This window comes from Acromyrmex echinatior, chromosome 10, assembly GCF_024713525.1.
Source record: "Acromyrmex echinatior isolate Ae372 chromosome 10, ASM2471352v2, whole genome shotgun sequence".
Classification (NCBI taxonomy): Eukaryota; Metazoa; Arthropoda; class Insecta; order Hymenoptera; family Formicidae; genus Acromyrmex; species Acromyrmex echinatior.
The window spans coordinates 12,570,474-12,590,975 of NC_141861.1; the positions used below are offsets into that span (position 1 = coordinate 12,570,474).

At 30.4% G+C, this 20,502-nt stretch overlaps 1 protein-coding gene and 1 pseudogene across 3 annotated transcripts in view; one reads left to right on the forward strand and one right to left on the reverse strand.

Moving 5' to 3' along the window:
* The window catches only part of LOC105143250 (odorant receptor 13a-like), a 43,990-nt gene extending 23,574 nt beyond the window's left edge, over positions 1 to 20,416 (reverse strand). For 2 of the 3 annotated variants that reach the window (XM_087410809.1, XM_087410808.1), the window contains exon 1: positions 19,539 to 20,416. In XM_087410809.1, coding sequence (XP_087266935.1) covers positions 19,539 to 19,682 — 144 coding nt within the window. In that variant the 5' untranslated portion in view covers positions 19,683 to 20,416. The remainder of the gene's footprint in view (positions 1 to 19,538) is intronic. The other variant, XM_087410807.1, reaches the window with a different exon arrangement.
* LOC147908380 (uncharacterized) lies at positions 11,790 to 13,753 on the forward strand (annotated as a pseudogene).
* Positions 20,417 to 20,502: the final 86 nt, after the last annotated feature.

The window sequence follows — 20,502 nt, forward strand, 5'->3', positions numbered from 1 at the left end:
TACTATAATAATATAGACACAGTCTATTAGTGAATATTAGAATTATATTTTATGTGCATTATGATGTGTACACACATTATAAAATATTTCTAATTCATATTCACATACGTGTGTAGCTACTTCATCTCTTTTTGTTACGTATAACAAAAAGGTGTACTGATGTCCTCTTTTTTCTACGTTTAATAAAAAGAGATATATTTTTTTATGATCAAATATTAGTGATATATACTTTTATATTTTCAATATCAGAATATATAACGAACATAAATCAAAGCTAACGATAGTCAAACACAGATGATCAGACGTAACATATCTTAAAAAAAATAATCAAATTACGAATCCTCTGATAAATCCTCATTTTATGTGTGTATATATATATATATATATATATATATATATATATATATATACACGCATTATATATATATATATATATTTTATATATGTATACAATTTTAATATTGCACATTTAAACACAGAGAATGCATAAACAGCTTAGCATTGATAACTTCTATCTGCAACGTATGTATATTCACACATTATAGTACATATATGCAATATTGTACAATATTGCCTATGTGTGTATTATATTTAAGTACATCACTAATATTTTAACATGATTAACTTCTACATATTTTTATTAAACATAGCAAAAAATGGTATAGCTATGTATATTATATGTGTAATATCTATGTATAGCTAATACATATCACATCCTGACCTAAAATGACATTGTACGACAGGAAAAATGCTATTATATAGGCCCATGTGTCAATGTACACTGAAAATCTATAGTTACATATTTTCAGTACTCGTAGTGAATATCGAAATACAGTTGTAGTATCACTTTTTCCTATGATCAATATCATGTAGGGTTGAGTCAAGATGTAACATATATTATTGTCAATATATGGACACGTGTTTCATATATATATATATATATATATATATATATATATATATATATAAATAAATACGACATTGCACATACATAATGTAACTCTTTTTACTCTGTCTAATAAAAAGAGATAGATACTTATAGTACTTATACATTACTAATATGTCGACTATATATCTAATATAGAAAATTGTATGTACATTATACTATGATAATTCTAACATTATTGTAATATATAACAAAACATTATTAGTGAATATAAATTATAATTATATTTTATATGTATTATAATGTACATATACACAATAATGTACCCAAAATATAATTTTAATATTGCATATATCATTAATTCACTAACATGTTTATGTCTTCACTAATATGTCAATAATAGTATAATATTTTTGTGTTATTGTGTATATACACATATATTATAATACACATAAAATGTAATTATAATTCGTATTCATGAATGTCTTTTTATATACAACGTTAGAATTACATTTTATATATCATTATACACATTATAATATAAAATTTTAATATTGCATAAAAATGGACGTAGAGAATATCTGCATGAATATATATATATATATATATATATATATATATATATATAAAATGATATTCATTTATGATAATATATTATCGTAACCTAAAATGGCATTGGATGAAGAAAAAAGTGCTATTACGGTTTCGTATCGATATATCTATTAATTAAAAATCTGTATTTTATGTATATTACAGACTTTTCGTACTGGTGATATATATTAGAACACGGCCTACATTGCATGTGTATATAATACAACTAAATATGTATATAATGCAACTAAATTTCTAAGGTCCGATTCTACAAATATAAGATTAACTTCAATTATGTTTATTTTTTTTTCAATTCTAAAATTGGAAAATTTTCCAAAATAAATCTTACATTGTGGGACCGACCCTAATACACGTCCCTGTTAAGATGGTAATGTAGGAAACGGAATAAAAATATCGATAATTAATCGATCGAATTTCCTGCATGATCATATTAACTTCAGAGGGCGTAAGCAGCTTATACATTGGAAATGAAAACCTGTAATATCGACCTTGATCAACTTCGGCCTTCGCTCCAGCATCCCCTTAAAAAACTATTTAATAAAAATGTAGAAATTAGAACATTTGAAAACTTAAAATTGTGCTCTTGATAATGATGATATATTAAATCTTATTATAATAGAACGTCTAATATCAAAAAGTCAACTTCGGAATTTGTTCTATCATCGGCGCATGAAATTTTAAATATTCCGAATCATGATTACCGTTCAATAACTTTGCCAGAAGAAAATGCATTAAAATATGTATGCGGTTATTTAATTAAAAAGTGTACAGCAATACATCCATGTGACATATGCAAATGAAAATAAGGCTGTGTTAGATGATACTACATTATATTGTTCTTTTTAAGTTTGTGAAAACGAAGAAGGAAATTTGTTTGGGTATATACACACATATATACAGGGTAATTCAAAATTCCCGCACCCGGAGTACAAGACGTGATACTTTATGCTAAAATAAACAACTTTTTTCTTTAACAAAATTACATCCGACATGTAGTTTTTGCGGTAGAGTAGATTGACGTTAACGAATAAGCGTTCTTGTCTACATGACGCTCAGGGCCGGCGCGCATTCCTTACTCGCGTGTTCCTTACTTCGGCTATTATTCAACAATAATATTTGAAGATTTAAATATGGCTTTATTATAAATTAATTTATGACATCTTAATACAGTCTTAAGTAATAAATAATAATAATAATAATTACTTTCATAACTTACGTAATAAATGATTCAAAGAATTGTCTCTGATGTCGTCGCACCATTTGAAAATATAGATACATATGAGTAATAATAAATCGTTTTGCGAGCCGTTCTAATTCTAAATATCGCACAATTGCGTATGATAAATATTAAACTTAAAGAATAGCTTACGGATTAAGCGAATGCATAATTCTCAAATGCTGACAAACTGATCTATTTTGAAACAGTGATTAAAAATAAAATAAAATGTTTGAGGTGAGGTACATATTAAGCGCTAACTCTTTTTTTATCCTTTACGATAAAAAATACGATAAAAAAATTGATCAAAATTATTAATTTTCATGTTAGTTTTAATAATATTATACATTTTAATTAATAATACATTTATTAATACATTTATATATATAATATATATATAATACATTTAACAGTACATTTTAATAATAATTAAGTTTCAATAATACATTTAGCAGTACAAATTTTTTCAATGTTTATTACATTTTAAAAGTCAATTGTGCCGCCGGCATTAGCATGATCCAAGGTACACCACGAGGAGATTGCATGGTCGAACTTGTACCTATCCTAACTAAGAAGTATATCTCGAATATATACTCCGGCAAAATATAGCATAAAACAACGTGATAGCTCCGATGAAGTCGGATATCTCGAAGCGTAATTAAATAGAAACATCGTATAATAAAGCAAGCGGAAAATTATCGCGACGATCAGCATACGCTTTACGTAGTGCTCTAATTAATTACATTGTTTAACATACCTATAATTGTGTTAAAACGTATTTAATCATGCTAAACATGATTTATAATGATAAGAAATGTATAAGGAAAACTTCAGTTAAAATAACATTTTTGGATAGTATAGGCGCGATGCGGCACATACCTTACTAGGCTGTGCCAGACGACGAAGCGATCTATCCGCCTCCCTGCGCGCCACTGCCGCCGCCACTCGAGTGTAGGTCGTTCTATGAATTCGCGCGGCATGGCTTAACCGCATATTGGCTTAGACGTTTTCTAATTCGAAAACTACAGTAAGTATCTTAAAATGGTATAAGAATTTTTTGTTCCCTTTAATCCATTCTCCGCCCCCAATGTGGCCCGACTCATCTTAAGAAACACCTTGTATATTTTATCGCATATTTTTTATGAATGTCGAATTCGCCGCTGCTCCATCACAAAAGTGACGTCATCATTATTATTATATCATCATCCTCATCGTCCCTCCACCTTTTCAATCCATTTTTAATCTCGCCAATATCGCCATCCTCTCAAGCAACATATGAAAACGATTCAGTCTCGTGATGACGTCAGTGGAGCTAAGTCTAGAAAAGAAAAATATAATTTGAAATTAACATGCTCAGTTATAGTAACACATGTCCACGCGGAATAACGTCTCGGAATTGTTCTTACTGTTTAAAATAGAACATTAGATTAGTACTATATACCAATTTTTCTTCTTTTCAAAATAAAAAGTAAAAGTAAATTACTGAATGAATATATAAAATGAAACGATAATAATTACGTTCAATCAAGAAGCGAAAAAAATTTTATATGTAAATCCTAGTAATAGGTTATTTTTGTTTCGTTATACCTCCCTTCTCTATGTTCTCAAGTCAGTTTCTCCCATGTCCGCTCCCTCTCATCCCGCTCCCCACCACTTGCGTCCGGAGGAGATGGCCCTAAGTGACTCCCTGCAGATCCGCTTCAAAACGTCTCTATATATGCGCTCCGTACCTTACGTATTCGTCTCATACCGCATTAGTTACACGAGACAGAGATAAAGGCAACACAGTTTATCACAGTGCAGTAGTGATTATTGAAATAAGTTTTGTAAATAATAATAATAATAATAACAATAATAATAATAACAATACCAACAACAACAGTAACTTTGTCAACCTGCTAAAATCAGTCAAATACTTTTGAAGGTACGTTTATAAAAGAATATACAAAATATTTTGAACAATTAAGAACAAAGCATTAATAAAGAAATTAATACTTTAATAAAATTTTATTCATTCCATTTTCATCGTAGAGCAGCTAATTGCATTTAATGTTGACATCAATAATATATTGATAAGACGATGTAAAAAATGTGTAGATTTGCTGACACACATAAAACAATAATTTTTGTCTGCATATGTTATTGACACATAAGTATAAAAAGGGACAAATCGTTGGAATGAATTCAGTTTCGCTTGATTTCGAATAAGTACTACTAGTTGCTAATAATACTAATTGGCTAATAAGTATTTATTTTTTATAACTGCATTATATGTTAATCGTATAGTAGTTAATTGCAGTGTTCAATGTTAACATAAATAATGTATTGCAAAACATTGCGTCTTATTAATCTAGGCGAAAAATAATATTCAACTGTTAGGATTTGATGGAACAGTATATTTATACAATAATTTGATAACATTTTTAAAACACTTGTAGGAAGACGTCATATATCGTCGTGAGAAAAAGTCCTTCCTCTCTACCTCCCTTACAACTGATTCCTCGTGCCAATTCTGAAGAAATCTCCATGTACTTAGCGGTGCACAATCCTCCTCTGCTTCTGTACTCCTGCACCTCAGAAACTCTTCTCTCCTGAATAATCATTTTCTTGATACTCTACCTTCTTCATCTTATTGCTCTAACTCTTTTATTCACCTGCTTTCCTCCTCTCCTCACGTTTCTTCAATTTTGCTCCAATCACTCACAGTAGTCTCTCCAATATTTTTAAGCGCATTCGCCTGACTTCCGTTGGGCCGCTTGATCTCTCCGATTATATGCTCCTACTGTGCCTTCCTTAATGTCTTGATCCCCTTCTCTAAACTTTTCCCTCTCTCACAATACCTTCCCTTCTCCTGAAAACACTCAATTCTTCCTATTCCTAAAACTAATAACTCCTCTTCTCCTTTATCTTTTCGCCCTATCTCTCTCCCCTCTTTCCTCTCAAAGTTGCTTGAGTATATCTGCTTTTCACAGCTTAATGCCTTTGTCTCAAATTTTAATATCCTTCCCTCCTGTCAGTCTGGTTTTCATCGATCTCACAATCAATCTTACGATGAAATTGCTTCACATCTCTGATGTCAAGCTTCGTAATTTCGACAATTGTTGCCTTACTTCTATCGTTGCGCTGGACTTCACAAAGGCTTATGATATCGTTAATCATGATCTTTTAGTCAAACTGAAGTTATGCGGTCTTTCATCCTGCTCTCTCGCTAATCTACTTGTTTCTTAAAAACCGCATACAGCATCCTCGTATATAATCCTTTTCTTCTTTTTTCTTCTACTCGTGCCATTTTCTTTGGCGTTCCCCAAAGTTTCATTCTCAGACCTTTACTTTTTAATATTTTTGTGTCCGATTTGTCTAATGTTTTTCTGTCCTCCGAACTCTTCATGTATGCACACGACGTAATTCTTCTCAAATCCTTTCATCCAATTGATGTTTCAGCAACTTGTTCTGCTGTGAATAAAGACTTAAAATCTATCGCCGAATGGTCCACTAGTAATGTCCTGCATTTAAATCTTTCTAAATTGTCCTTGTTCTTCAATGTTGTTATTTATCCCATATTCAGTCCTTCGACATATCTCTCAATTCCTCGCTCCTCCTCTATTAAGATTATTGGTGTACATGTTGACTCTTCATGATCATTCGAATCACATGTGTCCGTCAAGTGTCAGGCTGCTTATGCTCGTTTACGTCTTCTTTATCCTCTTCGGCACATCCTTTCCTGTTCTTAAAAATTCCTCACTTCTCAATTACTTGTTATTTCTCTATTTGATCATGCTGATGTCGTCTACGTTCCTGCTCTTAACTAACATCTGCTAAATCGTGTACAACGTATCCAAAATTCTTGTCTCCACTTCTCCTATTGTGTTCGTAAGTACGACCATGTATCTCCGTATTACCAAAGATCTAGCTGGCTTAAGATTTGGCAATGTTTTATTCTCCACCTGTGTTGTCCTGTATTTTCTCTCCAATATTCTTTTATATCTGCGACGTCTCCTTCAGTTGAACTCTGAGCAACATTCCTCTTTTAATCCTCTTGTCACCAGATACCAAGATTACTTATCCTTCCCCATATATCGGTCTATTAAGTTCCGTGCCGCTTTCTCTTACACCTCTGTCAAATATTTTAATTTCCTTCCTGATTCAATAAAAATCTCTTCCTCTCTATTCTTTTTTCATTCTGTTGCCTCGCGTTTCATTGCGTCACTCATAACATTTAAACAAGACTGATGTAATTGGTGTATTTGCGGGTGTATGTGCGTGAGTGTGTGTGTGTGTGTGTGTGTGTGTGTGTGTGTGTGTGTGATTTCAGCTATTAGTTTATCTCTTATTGTATTGTTGTCTTATTTTAATTTTATTACTAGTAGGCTTTGTAACAGCAATTCTGCTGACGCTTAACCATGCAAACTATTATTGTCTATTTACTTATGTTTATGTTAATCTATTGTATCATACTTTATGTCTATTACTCTGTACATGTAATCTTTTTTATATAGCTTTGCAATAAACTAAATTAAATTAAATTAAATTAAATTAAATTAAATTAAATATTATACTGTAATACTCACATTCTTTTCATCATCTCATTATCATCGCTGATATCCAAGCTGATTTTCAATCTGTCTGGTTGTTTCGATGGTTCCGCCCGCTGTCTGAACGTTTAGCGTATCCTCACTTAAATTAGTCGCTTTTTCCAGCAGTAGACCGATCTGCATGTATGCGGCACATTCCATCAAAGTGCTGATGTTGATAATCTTTATGGTTAATTCTTGCACTGATTGACAAACTCGACAAGAAAACTTGACAAGCAGATTAATTAACCACGGAGGTTGTGTGAGATTTTATAGTAAAAATGTTCGTGAAACATGATACTATTCCACGAAAAAGAACAATGCCTCGGTCAAAATTTACTGAAAAATTAACCGAAAAGTATATCACGCGATCGAACGATCTCATGAATAAACTTCAGCATTTTTATCAGTCTTATGTTCTATTTAAATCAATGTGTTATATCAACAGGCAAAAATACAATGCCCCGGTCTAAAAGTTTATATCTCAGCCGAAAAATATATCACGCGCAATAAAATTTTCTTCGGATAAATTGGAAAATTCGCGTTGCAGTATCCACAGTTTATCCTTACTGAAAAAAGATGCCAATTTATCCAAACTTAAGACGAGAAATCTATATGAATCTATAAACTGTAATTTTACACAATTTTTTTCGTTTTTATTACAATACTATCAACATGTTTGGTGAATGAAATTTTTTTTTCCTTTGTTATTGGAAGCAGATCAATGCATCCTTCATACGCGATGGCAATTTCTCTGATGATGAAATGAGCGTCGTAGCCAGATAAATTATGAAACACTACGGGTATGCAACGCGAATCCTTATAATTTATATTGCAGTTTGAATGTGCGGGGCTTCTGTATCGTCCAGTTAAATGACAATGATTATGCATCCGCGTATCATCAGGCGTGAACGGTTTCTCGCACACATGGCAGTGCGTGGCGCTGTTAAATTTTTGCAAATCGTCTCGCGTGAAATCTGCCATGGGTACGTTAACTGAAATTATAGACTGTATACTGTGCGCCAAATTTCTGAGTTCTTTCGCAAATCACGCTATACAGTCCTTATCACGGCGAAAACGATAACCCGACAGTGAGTTGTCGTACCAGTCGTACGAGCAGTGCACGTAATATCCGATGCTAAACACGTTATGATGATGATACGTGTACGTAACCGATTCAGGATCCGTTTTTTCCAAAGCGTACTCCAGGTCGACGTACACAACGAACGGGACGTGATCCTTCCTGCAGTGAAACTTAGCCATTTGTCGCTCTCGCTCAACAGCGTTATTGCGCAATCGTTTAATTTTTCAGTCTTCACTGTAGATCTCCAATTTTGCGCTCGAGCTGAAGTAGTGCAACCGCACATTTATTATTAATATTATTATTATTATTATTGTTGTTATTATTATTATTATTATTATTATTATTATTATTATTATTATTATTATTATTTCCTGAAAGAATTTTCATGTACCTATCGCAGAAAAATGTCCTGTTCTTTTTTCTGTTAAGTTGTGAGCTAGTCGGGACAGATCTTTAATCAATGCAAAATGTCCTGCGTTGTCATCTTCTACGTATAAGAAGTTCACATGCTCCTCTTTCGGTCGGTTCATATCGGCACAATCCTTTCAATTGGTATAGACGTTGATGGAAATGTCATTCAAAGTTTCGAATTTCTTAATTTGATTCAACGTCATTCGATGCCCGCGAGATTTAGAACCGACATATAATGTGGATTAATGAGGATTCCCGTTCTATCTTTTTTTGAGCCGGATGTAGAATGGCAACAACAGACCATGCGAAACACGCATTGTCCGCGGTTTGCACGTTGATTACCACTCTCTTAAACGTAATTTCTCGCGAGAGTTTGATATGACATCCAGCATGCAGAGGATTGTGCTTGTTCGCATTCATCGTTAAATTCAGTATAGGCGACAATACCCATTCACTATCACGTTCCTGAAACTCTTCCAGTGATGCTAGGGTAGGCTCGACGACGCGCGACACGTACCACTTGCGCAAATCGGTGCATTGAAAGACTTCAAAGGGTGGCGATACTCTTATTCGCGCGTTTATCGCCCGTCACAAATTCGCCATTAAAAACAGTGTTTATTTTTATAGAGTCATATCGTCGCATTACACTATACACATGCTCGAATATAATTTCACTCGCGTCTTCAAAGAATCGGCGAGGCTCGATATCTTTAGAGTTTATCACCGCGTCAGAATATGATTTTCGAACGTCGTTTCGATGACGCACCAACGGAATCTGTACCCGGCGTCTAATGTATGAATCTTCCGCGCACAGATTTCTTTAGACTCTCAAGCCGCGCGATACATGTGATCAGTGATTGTCTATTACCAATCGATAATCACGGGCGTTTATACGGCTTGCTCCTTCAAGGATTCGATAAACTCATCGCAACATTGCGATCCCACGCGTTGCATTCGTCTATAGTACTAAGTAGGGTAGCTTGCTCAATCAAATACTCCATATTCACTTGCGCTATCGAATTGATTAATGACTATATTTGACTAAATCTTGTTATTTTTATATCATTATGCGCTATTTGATAACGTGCATCTCAATTATATCACATTATATATATTATTATATGGCAACGTCGCATTTGTGTCATATTATTGTACATTAATCATTGTCATTGCGAAACATGTTAAATGTCCTTGAAAAAAATTTCTTATTTTACGCTCACAAGATCGTATTGAAATTTACAAATTTGTTGAAAAACGAACTGATATTGAAAGATTGATGCAGTTCACTGATCACTTGTCGTCGTCGTCGTCGTCGTCGTCACTAATGATTCTTCTGAATCTTGTAATTCAACTCATAAAAATACATGATATGGACAATATAAAATTATCATTATGTGACAAGTGTTTATATATAAAACCGTCGATTATACTTTTTATGCTTGAAATCGATAATGTGTCGAGCATATATATTTCAATTTGTGTCAATATACAAATAATGTGTGTAAACGAAAGATTTAAATATTTTGTAAGTTATATACGACATAACTGTATTACTAACAAATGCGATGCGACAAACATTTTACGTAAAATTTCTAATAAAAATTCAACTATCGAATGCGAATTGATTGTGTACACTTTAGATAATATTGTACATAATGCATTGCATGAAAAATAAATGCGTATGTAAATTGTATATCTCAGAGTTTGCAATTAATCGTTCCTTTCTTCTTTCCACCTCTGCGGTATCGCGTTACGCGCGCATTATCGCGCTCGATAAATCGCGCTGTTATTATTCCGAAGTGCGAATAATTATACAAAATAAAATAAAATATATTTCGCGTGCTAGAAGAATAAGATGACGTATAACAGAAAAAATAGTATGCATGGTAAGTAAGGTAAACGTACTAATTTCTGAACAAGACCGATTTCTGAATAAAAACATAAATGTTTATTAATATTAAGCTTTTCTCAATTCAGATTTTAAAAAGTACTTATATGTTAATTAAATTATAGTATCTGAATGTTGATGGAAAGAACATTTTGTACGTGAAATATTATTTTGATTTTTCAAAAATAGTTTTGTTTCCTAGAAACATGAAATGTTCTTGGATGTCCTAATCATTTTGATTAAAAATGTGATAAAAATCGTAAGCGAATTTACGCTAAATTTTTGTATAACTAAAATATAAATTATATTTCAAACATCGGAAATATCTAATAAATAAGATCTATTAAAAGAAATTGCAAAATAAATTCGTGTTTTATTAAATATTAATGTTCATAAATAGGTACATACAATTGCTATAAATCCAATAACTGAACGCGCGTTCTGTTATTGATGCACTTCGATTTGATGAGCATATTGCTGTACACGTACATAAACAGAGTTATTGAATTGAAAAATCGTAAGTATTATTATGTTTACATTTATTAAATTATTATTTTACAATAGTTTTTCTAAATTTATTTGTTAAAAAGAATATTTTTTATGGGAAACTTATTATTTCTTTATATTTATAGACAACTGTGTTTCTAACTTGTACACATAGTATGTATTTTTTTTGTGAATAGTCGTTTCAACAAAATATAATTTTGTAAAAATTATTGTGCTTTTTATAGAATTGATTTCAAAATGCCGAAAGAAAAAATATTAAGAAGATATACAGAATGATGTGGATCCAAGTAATAAAAAGTCCAAGTAATAAAAGTGAAAGAGCATTGACATCGCATTAATTTAATATTCCACAAAGTACTTTACATTCAAAGCTCAATAATAAATATCCTATGAATGCTAGACGTGGACCACCTTCTATTTTATTTAATCTTATTTATGAAAAAGAAGAAAATTTTATAATACAATGGATTTTCTTTTGTGTTGTCATGAGGATTTCCAATGAATAAAAATCAACTTTTGTTGTAGGTCTGTACAGAAATATATACTTAAATTGAATAAAAAAAAATCCTTTCAAAAACAACAGACCAGGGCGCAGTTAGTAAAATGAATTTTGTCGAAGACATTCAGAACTTATCGCAAGAATAGTTCAGACTCTATCAAAGAATCGTGCCGAAGCAACAAAGGAAAAATTACGTGAATGGTTTAACGACATCAAAACTTTCTTGGAACAAAAAGATCTTCTTGATATTGATCCTTCGCGAGTATTTAATCTTGATGAAAGTGCTTTCGTTTTGTGCCCAAAAGCAGATCATATTTTAGTCAAAAAGGGTTCCAAATCTGTATATAAAGTAATTAAATTTTATGGCGATGAAAAAGAGCGTCTAATGATTTTGTTTAGTGAGTGCGGCCGGAATTGTGGCACCTCCGATGATTTTATTCTGATATTAGAGACTACCTAATACTATTCTCAGTAAAATTCCTCAAGATTGGAGTGTCAGAACAACTGAAAAAGGATGGATGACTGGTGAATCTTTCTATGAGTACACAGAATGTTTTCCATCTTTGACTCGTAAAAAATGTCATTCAATTTCCAATATTACTTTATGTAGATGACCATTCATCACATGTTACACTATCATTGATTAATTTTTGTCTTGAAAACAAAATAGAATTACGCGCATTGTTTCCAAATGCAACACACATATTGCAACATATTGGACATTGACAGTGTTTCATCCACTGAAACCATCTTGGAAATCTCTAAATGATCAATGGAGAATTGACAATGCTCCACAACGTTCAAGAAAAGAAGATTTTGCACAACATCTTGAAAAATTGATTGAAAAAATAAATTTATCTGAAATGATAAAAAACGGATTTAAAACTTATGGATTTCTACCTTTTTATCCGGATGCTATTAATTATAATATTTTAAATAAAAATGAACAAATGAATTTAAATTGTATGAAAGAAAAAACTAAATCAATTATAGCTGATTCTTGTGATAATCAAAAACAGAGAGAAAATGAACATAAAAAATTTCTCAAGATGCTTGAAAATTAATTAAGCGAAGAAAAAATACAAGATTTTCGAAATGCTTTTAATAATATCTTTGTTAGTGACATAAAAAATCATGGATTATTTAATATATGATTAAAAATCAAGAAACTTTGTGATAGAGTAAATTTTATAAATTTTTCTTTCAACGAAAATATTTGACAGTCTAATTATATTTATTTTCTATATTTCTTTACATTCTAAATCTAGTTTTTCAATAAGTTTATTATTCTTCATAAATTATTATTTTTAATAATTAAAATTATTTTGTGTAGGAGAATATAATGATATTCAGAAGTCTTCAAATGAAGAAGCAATTTTTTAAATAAGTAATAAAAGTATCTTGATTCCTATACAACAAAATGATATGCATAATGATTCTTTTCTTCTTGATATATATATATATATATATATACATTTTTCACAAGATTCATCAGCTATAAATATAACGAAAATTAAATAATAAATAAAAGTAACGAAAATTTGTCAAGAAAGTAATGATAATATTGACAATACGTTGTTGAACATTGGATCACAGGACATGACAGAAACTAATAATATTACAGATGTTAATATTTCTATGAGTAAATTTTTTGTAAGAAATATTACTCATAACATTTAAATTATCTTTACAAATAATTGAATTATTTTCTTAGATAATTAAATTGTGATTAATTATTGTAATAATAATTACAATGGCCATATAAATCATCTTAAAAATTATGAGTGTGAATCTGCAATTAAAAGTACTCTCAATTAAAAAATTTTATTTCGTAGTATAACAATAACTGTTCAGCAGAAAAAATAATTTTGTATCTATTGTAAAATTTTTTCATACATGATAAATTTATTTATTTAGCTTCAGTAAGAAACTAGAGGCAAAATCAATCATATTAAGGAATTTTACAGCAGTTGCAAAGCTATTTTTTTTTAACTTAACGCAGCCAATGTATTCTTATAGTCAATACATATTATTTTATTAAATATTCGTACACAAATTTTAGACAAAAATTATGAGAAAGGAACTTTACAAACTGGTGATTCCATCATCATTCAAAGATATATTTTTTTGACAAAATCTGTAAAGGACAAAAAAGAAAAAATTCTAAAGAAAAAGTTCCGAGTGTTGCAATTTCCGTGGCAAGAATACTATATAAAAAAAGAAGAGGATAAATTACAAAAAGAGAAAAAAAAAGAGCGACAAATGAAGTATAAAGAAGCACAATTACAGAAGAAAAAATTAGCAGAAAAAAAAGTATTAAAGAAGAAGACGAAAGGTTGAAAGAAGAAAGGAAAAATTAAAAGTGATCAAGAAAAAGAAAATCAGACATAAACTAACTAAACTTGGCATATTATTCTTTCATATGATTTCATGGCATATTATTAAAGTTTAATATACGATTTTCATAAAGTTTGATATATTTATATTTACAAAGTTTAATATATATTTAGCATATTATTTCTTTATAAAGTTTAATATATTTCTAAGTAATATTATAATACAATAGTATTGTAACATTTACAATCGCATTATAATACTTTATTTGATCTTATTATTAATAAAATTGTAATATTTTGAATAACTGTGTTAACATTAATATCTTCTTATATTCTTAAATAATTTTGTATATATTTCATATTTTCATCAAGTTTACATTGATTTTAAAATAATATATAGATTATACGTTCGAGAAATAGGTACAACCGTGTTCAGCTTTAGAAACATGGTTTTTAGGTTGTAATTGGATCAGATGTATATCCAGATTCTCGAAAATTATTTCTCTTCGAAATTATTTCATTTTAAACATGTAAAATTAATTTTTACAGTGTTATTTCGAAAATAGAAGGTTTGTATTTTCAAATAATTACAAAAGCTTTAATAATTACAAAAACGACGTTTATTTTACTATTTTAAATTGATTATGTATTAATGTTTTACTAAACTGTTCAGGAATTGATACTTTTACCTTATAATACGCGGTAAGGATCGCGTTCGGTGGCAGCGAGGACCGGCAGTGGACCGCGCCTGGAGGATCGCGCTCGGCAATAATTGATCCCGTGTGACATCATTGCGACGCGGATGTAATTTTTCGCACATCCCTGCTACGTAATTTTCCGCACCCGGGACATCCTTCTCCCCTGCACCGTAATATCATCCCCCGCGACGTCACCCCCCGCACACTCTCGTGACGTCGTTCCCCTTGCCCAGTGATGTCATGCACTGACATGTTCCTTCTCCTCCCTGCGATGTCACCCCCTTCGCCTAGTAATGTCATCCCCTCCCCTCTCCGCGTACCCCTCGCACCGCGGGTATCCGCTGCCCCCCCCCTCCAGAGAATTCGAGTTAGAATCCACCTATATACCCTACTTTTGTAATTCAAATAAATAAATAAAGATAAAAATAAAGATTGCTTTGATAATACTTAGCATTTTGTATAAAAATACTTTGATGATGTATTTTGCTCAGCCCTGCACATCCATTACATTAATTATGTATTTATACATTATATTTGATATAAAATGAAATGCAATATAGATTTAATATATTATTTGCAATGAAAGATGCTGTACGGGAAGCCTTTAGACTACCGAGGCCTTAGTAATATTCTTCGTAATAATCAGTGTATATATGGAAACATCTTTATTTTAGGCGACGTAATGTGCGAGTAAACAATAAAAATCTTACTGGATCGTACATTTGAAAAATCAACAATAAGAAGTAGAAATAATGGTCATAACGGTCAAAATTAGATCTTCAATATCTAAATAATTCAATCTGAATTACTATATCTATATACGAGGGTCGTTTAAAAAGTTTTGAACCTCAACATGAAGATAGCATTACTCATTAAAACCATTCTGGTACTACAATCGTACATGTTTTACAAAATACTTATGAAAATTGTAGCCATTTTAGACGCTCAGTTTTGAGAGTATATGCTAGTCGATGTCAGTATTTTTGTAAAAATGGAAAAGATCGAATATCGACGATCGCCATAACAAAAATTTATGAATTACGGTTCGAATTGCTTAACTACCCACTATATTCACCAGATCCGATTCTCAATGATTTTTTTCTGTTTTCTAGACTCAAAGTTAGACTCACAAATTTTCATCAAACAAAAACTCTGAGCGTCCAAAATAGCTACAATTTTCACAGGTGCAAAACGTATAATTGTAGTACCAGAATGATTTTGATGAGTAATGTCATCTTCATGTTGAGGCTCAAAACTTTTCAAACGATCCTCGTACTATATGTAGGGGAAGATGGCCAATTTTAACACTTTTTCTTCTTTTCTTGTGCAAATCATATTTTGATATCTAAAAATTAAAAAAAATTGTCAAATATTCTTTAAAGTGTTGACACTAATATATTTTTTGTAGATTTAAATTATCATCTTTTGTACATCTTTTTTAACATTAGAAAAAAATTGAATTTTGGTCAAAAGTATAACACTTATGTTGTGCCTCTGACCAGGATATCGATTGTCTAATTTAGGTAAGATCGTTCATTTCTCACATTTTCTCACGTAAAAATATTCACCCGATTTTGTAACTGTCAAGTGAAAATGCGATATCACGATAGATTAAGACTATGGGGAAAACAATTTTGGCCAAGATTGTACCTTTACCTGTCCATTTGACAAGTTTTACATTAGTTAGGTTATTTGCTTGATAAACATATAAATAAAAATTATGAATGTAACAGACAAGCAAAAAAAATTATATTAGAATTTATGAGATTAAATCCAGATATTGGCCGAGGACGAATACGATCGAAGGGAGAAAATAAAAAAAAACAAGTAATAAGTTCTATAAAATTTGTTTTATTTATGTTACTTTAAATAATACAATAGACTAAAATAATTAATTTGCCATAATTTGATTTATCAATATTTGGGGAATAATAAAGTCACGATATCTGTCATGGTTTGACGCTTCGTGTGAGTTTCAAGCATTTATCTCTCTCATGTGTTCAAGTAGCAGTTATGATTCTCTCTTCAAACTCACCATTCGACAGGTCTTGTCGAGCAAACTTGTGAAATGGCTCGTATTTTTACCAATCGATACAAGGAGTATTGTACTTTTAACCAATGAAAGATATATATAAAGATAAGATATTCAACAAAAGTTTAATTTTATTTATATTTTTATGTTTTTAATGTTTTTTTACACCATATATAACTTTATATATAAAATATATAAAAATAAACTATCATACAAAAATGCAGTTTTCGATTGCACGAAACGATTGAACCTGACAAAAATAGTGTCGTGAAGCAAGATATTAAACGTCATAGTTGATCTGTGTCAGAAGAACACTTAGGATATTATTGTCGCTACTAAAACTCAATCAAACTATCGATTCTGCAGACTGATCGACAGCCAATTCTGACTATTGATTTATAATGGACCAATCATAATGAGGCTGACTGGTTCACTGTGATTGGTTCACTGTAGATTGGCCTGCAAAGTTGATGGGCTTTAGTAACGACATAACGAATATTTTAAGTGTTCTAATTTGAACAGTGATCTCGCTTTACGGGACTAGAATGACGCTTTTTTTCTGCCAGATTCATTCATTTCATTCAAAATCACATTTAATGCATAATTTTATTAATATCGGAGGTGAGATAGCTAAATAATTATCCGACATCGTATTGCTGGTTAAAAAATACACTATCAGTTAGATTAAAGATACAACGCTTGCTCAATTTCTATTTATTATTACTTTTATAAATTATAGATTAAGATTGACAGTATTAAGTTTTAAATAATTTTTTTTGAATATCTATTTAACATTTTAGGCAATTCCAACATAAGACAGAATACATATACAACAAATTTTATGAGATTAAAAAGCGAAATTACTCCATTGGAAAACTAAAAAATAATAAATGATTTTTTATAGGAGTATAATTTTCTTCATTATTATAATTATAAGTAAAACCTCTGGTGTGCTCATACAAATTACATATTTTTATTTTTATAAATATCCAATATTTTTTATAAATTCAAATGGTTAAAGATACAACCGGTCAAAGGAACAAAATGTTCCCTTACATGTATAGGATAACTCTGGCAAACGCCGCGCTGAGATTTACGCTGCAGAAGTCAGAAAAAAATAGAAGGAGTGGAAATAATTTTTCCACAACTATTCTGTTACTTTTTGTGCCTTTATGTTATATTAGTATTGAGTTATGATTTCAGCTTCTTATTATTAATATTAATAAAATAATTGTATTGAGTTGAATCGATTTGTCACTGTAATAAGTAGCGCCATTATAAATTATAATCTACATAAAATGATTACTGTAGGACGTGTAAAAGACTTAGTGGTTATTTCGTGATCCATGTGTAGAGAAATAATAAAGCATGTTGTATAGCAAAATACAAATGCTTTACTTTCGTATTCTTTATTTAGTTTATTTTTGTATATCTCACCTGTTTGGGATATACAACATTTTTAGCAGGTGGGATTTGCCTAAAGCATACAAAGTGTGCAGATTGAATTCAGTGCTCTAAATGCAATAAACGCATTACATGAAATATGTACCTTATGTCAACACTTGTCATATATACAGGAAGATTGTAATTATTAAATATTTATTACTTCATATACATATTTATCATTCTTATTCTTTAATAAAACTTTATAAACATTTTATAAGTTATTGTATTATTTTACGTCTTATTTATATGCATTATTTATATGCATTATTTGTAAATTTTTCATCAGCCGTACGTACTTCCTCTCCCTATAAGTAACCATATATACCCCACTCTTATGGAATATACGGCAAAAATGCAAAAGTTTCAAAAAGTTCATTTTTTAATATAAAAAATAAATATTTCGAATTTTTAATATTTCTTTCATAATAATAGACAGTACAAAGTTTTTATTGGTATAGTTTGTTTACTATAAACATAGTAAATAATATTTAATAAATTAAGTTTTTGATAGATACGGCGTATATATCGGAGTTATCCTATATACAGTATTTGTAATCATTTGAATTTTGCCCACCGAATTGGTTTTTCGGACTTATAAACGCAATTAAATTGTAGTAATATCACAAATTAAATTTGACAAGCAATTTTTATAATAATTTTAAATTAAATTTTAATAATTTGATGCTTAATTAGGTATCTTATTAGAAAGATGTTAATATGTTGAAAAACTGTAAATAAATTTATTACGAAAAATATTATCTCAGTCGTGAGTCGAACCCGGATCTCTTGTACCTATTCTGACAAGTAGAGTCTTTCATTTCCAAATTTAAAAGCGTAACTGTCAGAACATATCACATGATGTACAACCAACAACATCATATATAATTACTTCATCGCTGAAGATGGTTCGAAATGAGCTGAAACGTTCGATCGATATTGTATGTAAGAATTGAAATATATTATTGTGAACATCAAATGCACTGACTTCTGTACTATTATTGCTCTCAGTCGCCGGAATATTTCTGATTGATAATCCTTAATATTATGTCGCCTGAAATAAAGATATTTCCATACATACACTGATTATTACAAAAAATATTACTAAAATTTCGATAGTCTAAAGGTTTAGGATGCTTGTACGGAATAGGTACAAGAGATCCGGGTTTTACTCACGACTAAGGTAATATTTTTCGCAATAAATTTATTTATAGTTTTTCAACATATTAACATCTTTCTAATAGGATACTTGATTAAGCATCAAATTATTAAAAATTTCTGATTGATGATTGTTTTATTATCTAGAGAGCTCATTTTGTTAATTTTTTTAATTTGTATTAAGGATTAATCATTACCTGTGGAATAATCACAGAAATCGTGCTCAAAGTCATCAAGATCATACAGAATAGTTTTGTTATTGGTTTCTGATAGGGCCACTGGCCAGACATTGATGATAGCTTCTTAACAAGACCATAATAATGACTCCAGTTGGTGTTCATAGTTATGCGTTTTTAGTGATAATATTTCATTTCCAACTTTGCCTCGATAATTCATTTCAGACTTTTATTTCATCTGAGACTCCCTTGGTATGAGAAATAGTTTGAGATCCTGGACAGGTCATGCATAATGCAAATGTCATATGCCTACAATTGGATTTTCTCACAGCTAGCACGACATATTTCCGTGAATAAACGACGCGTAACTCGAACATATGGATGATATAGTAGTATTTATTTCTTTGACACTAAATATAACCTAGACAGAAGTGAAGTCCTTGATAGGTGTGTCACTTTAACATGTTAACAAGTTCCTTTCAAATGGAGAACTTTATCGATTACTAGAGTATTTTTTTCTCTTGCGTCAGTTCTGAAAGCAATCTTTGAAATCTATTACATGTTTCACAATGATACTTTTATCTTTAGTAGAATTTGACGTAGACAGGATGTCTTACAATTTTCTGTTTCCTTTTAAAAAAACGTATTCTTGAGTAATTTTGAGACGAAAATTCTAATATAAAAATGTCGAGTAATAGTTTTTGAATTATAATTGATTAAATATAGTTTGTAATTAAAAAAGTATTATGACTTCGATATTTTTCTATTTTAAAGTTAGCTTATAATTCAAAAAATTATATTGTAGTCTCGACATTTTCGTTTCAAAATTACATAAAAAATAAGTCCTTAAGAGGAAATGCGGTAATTGTGAGACATCTTGTATATAGACTGTAAGCAAGTATTACAAACATTACATTAGCAAATGGTTAACAAAAATTATATTATACTGTAAAATATTAGAGATACATACATATACAAATATATA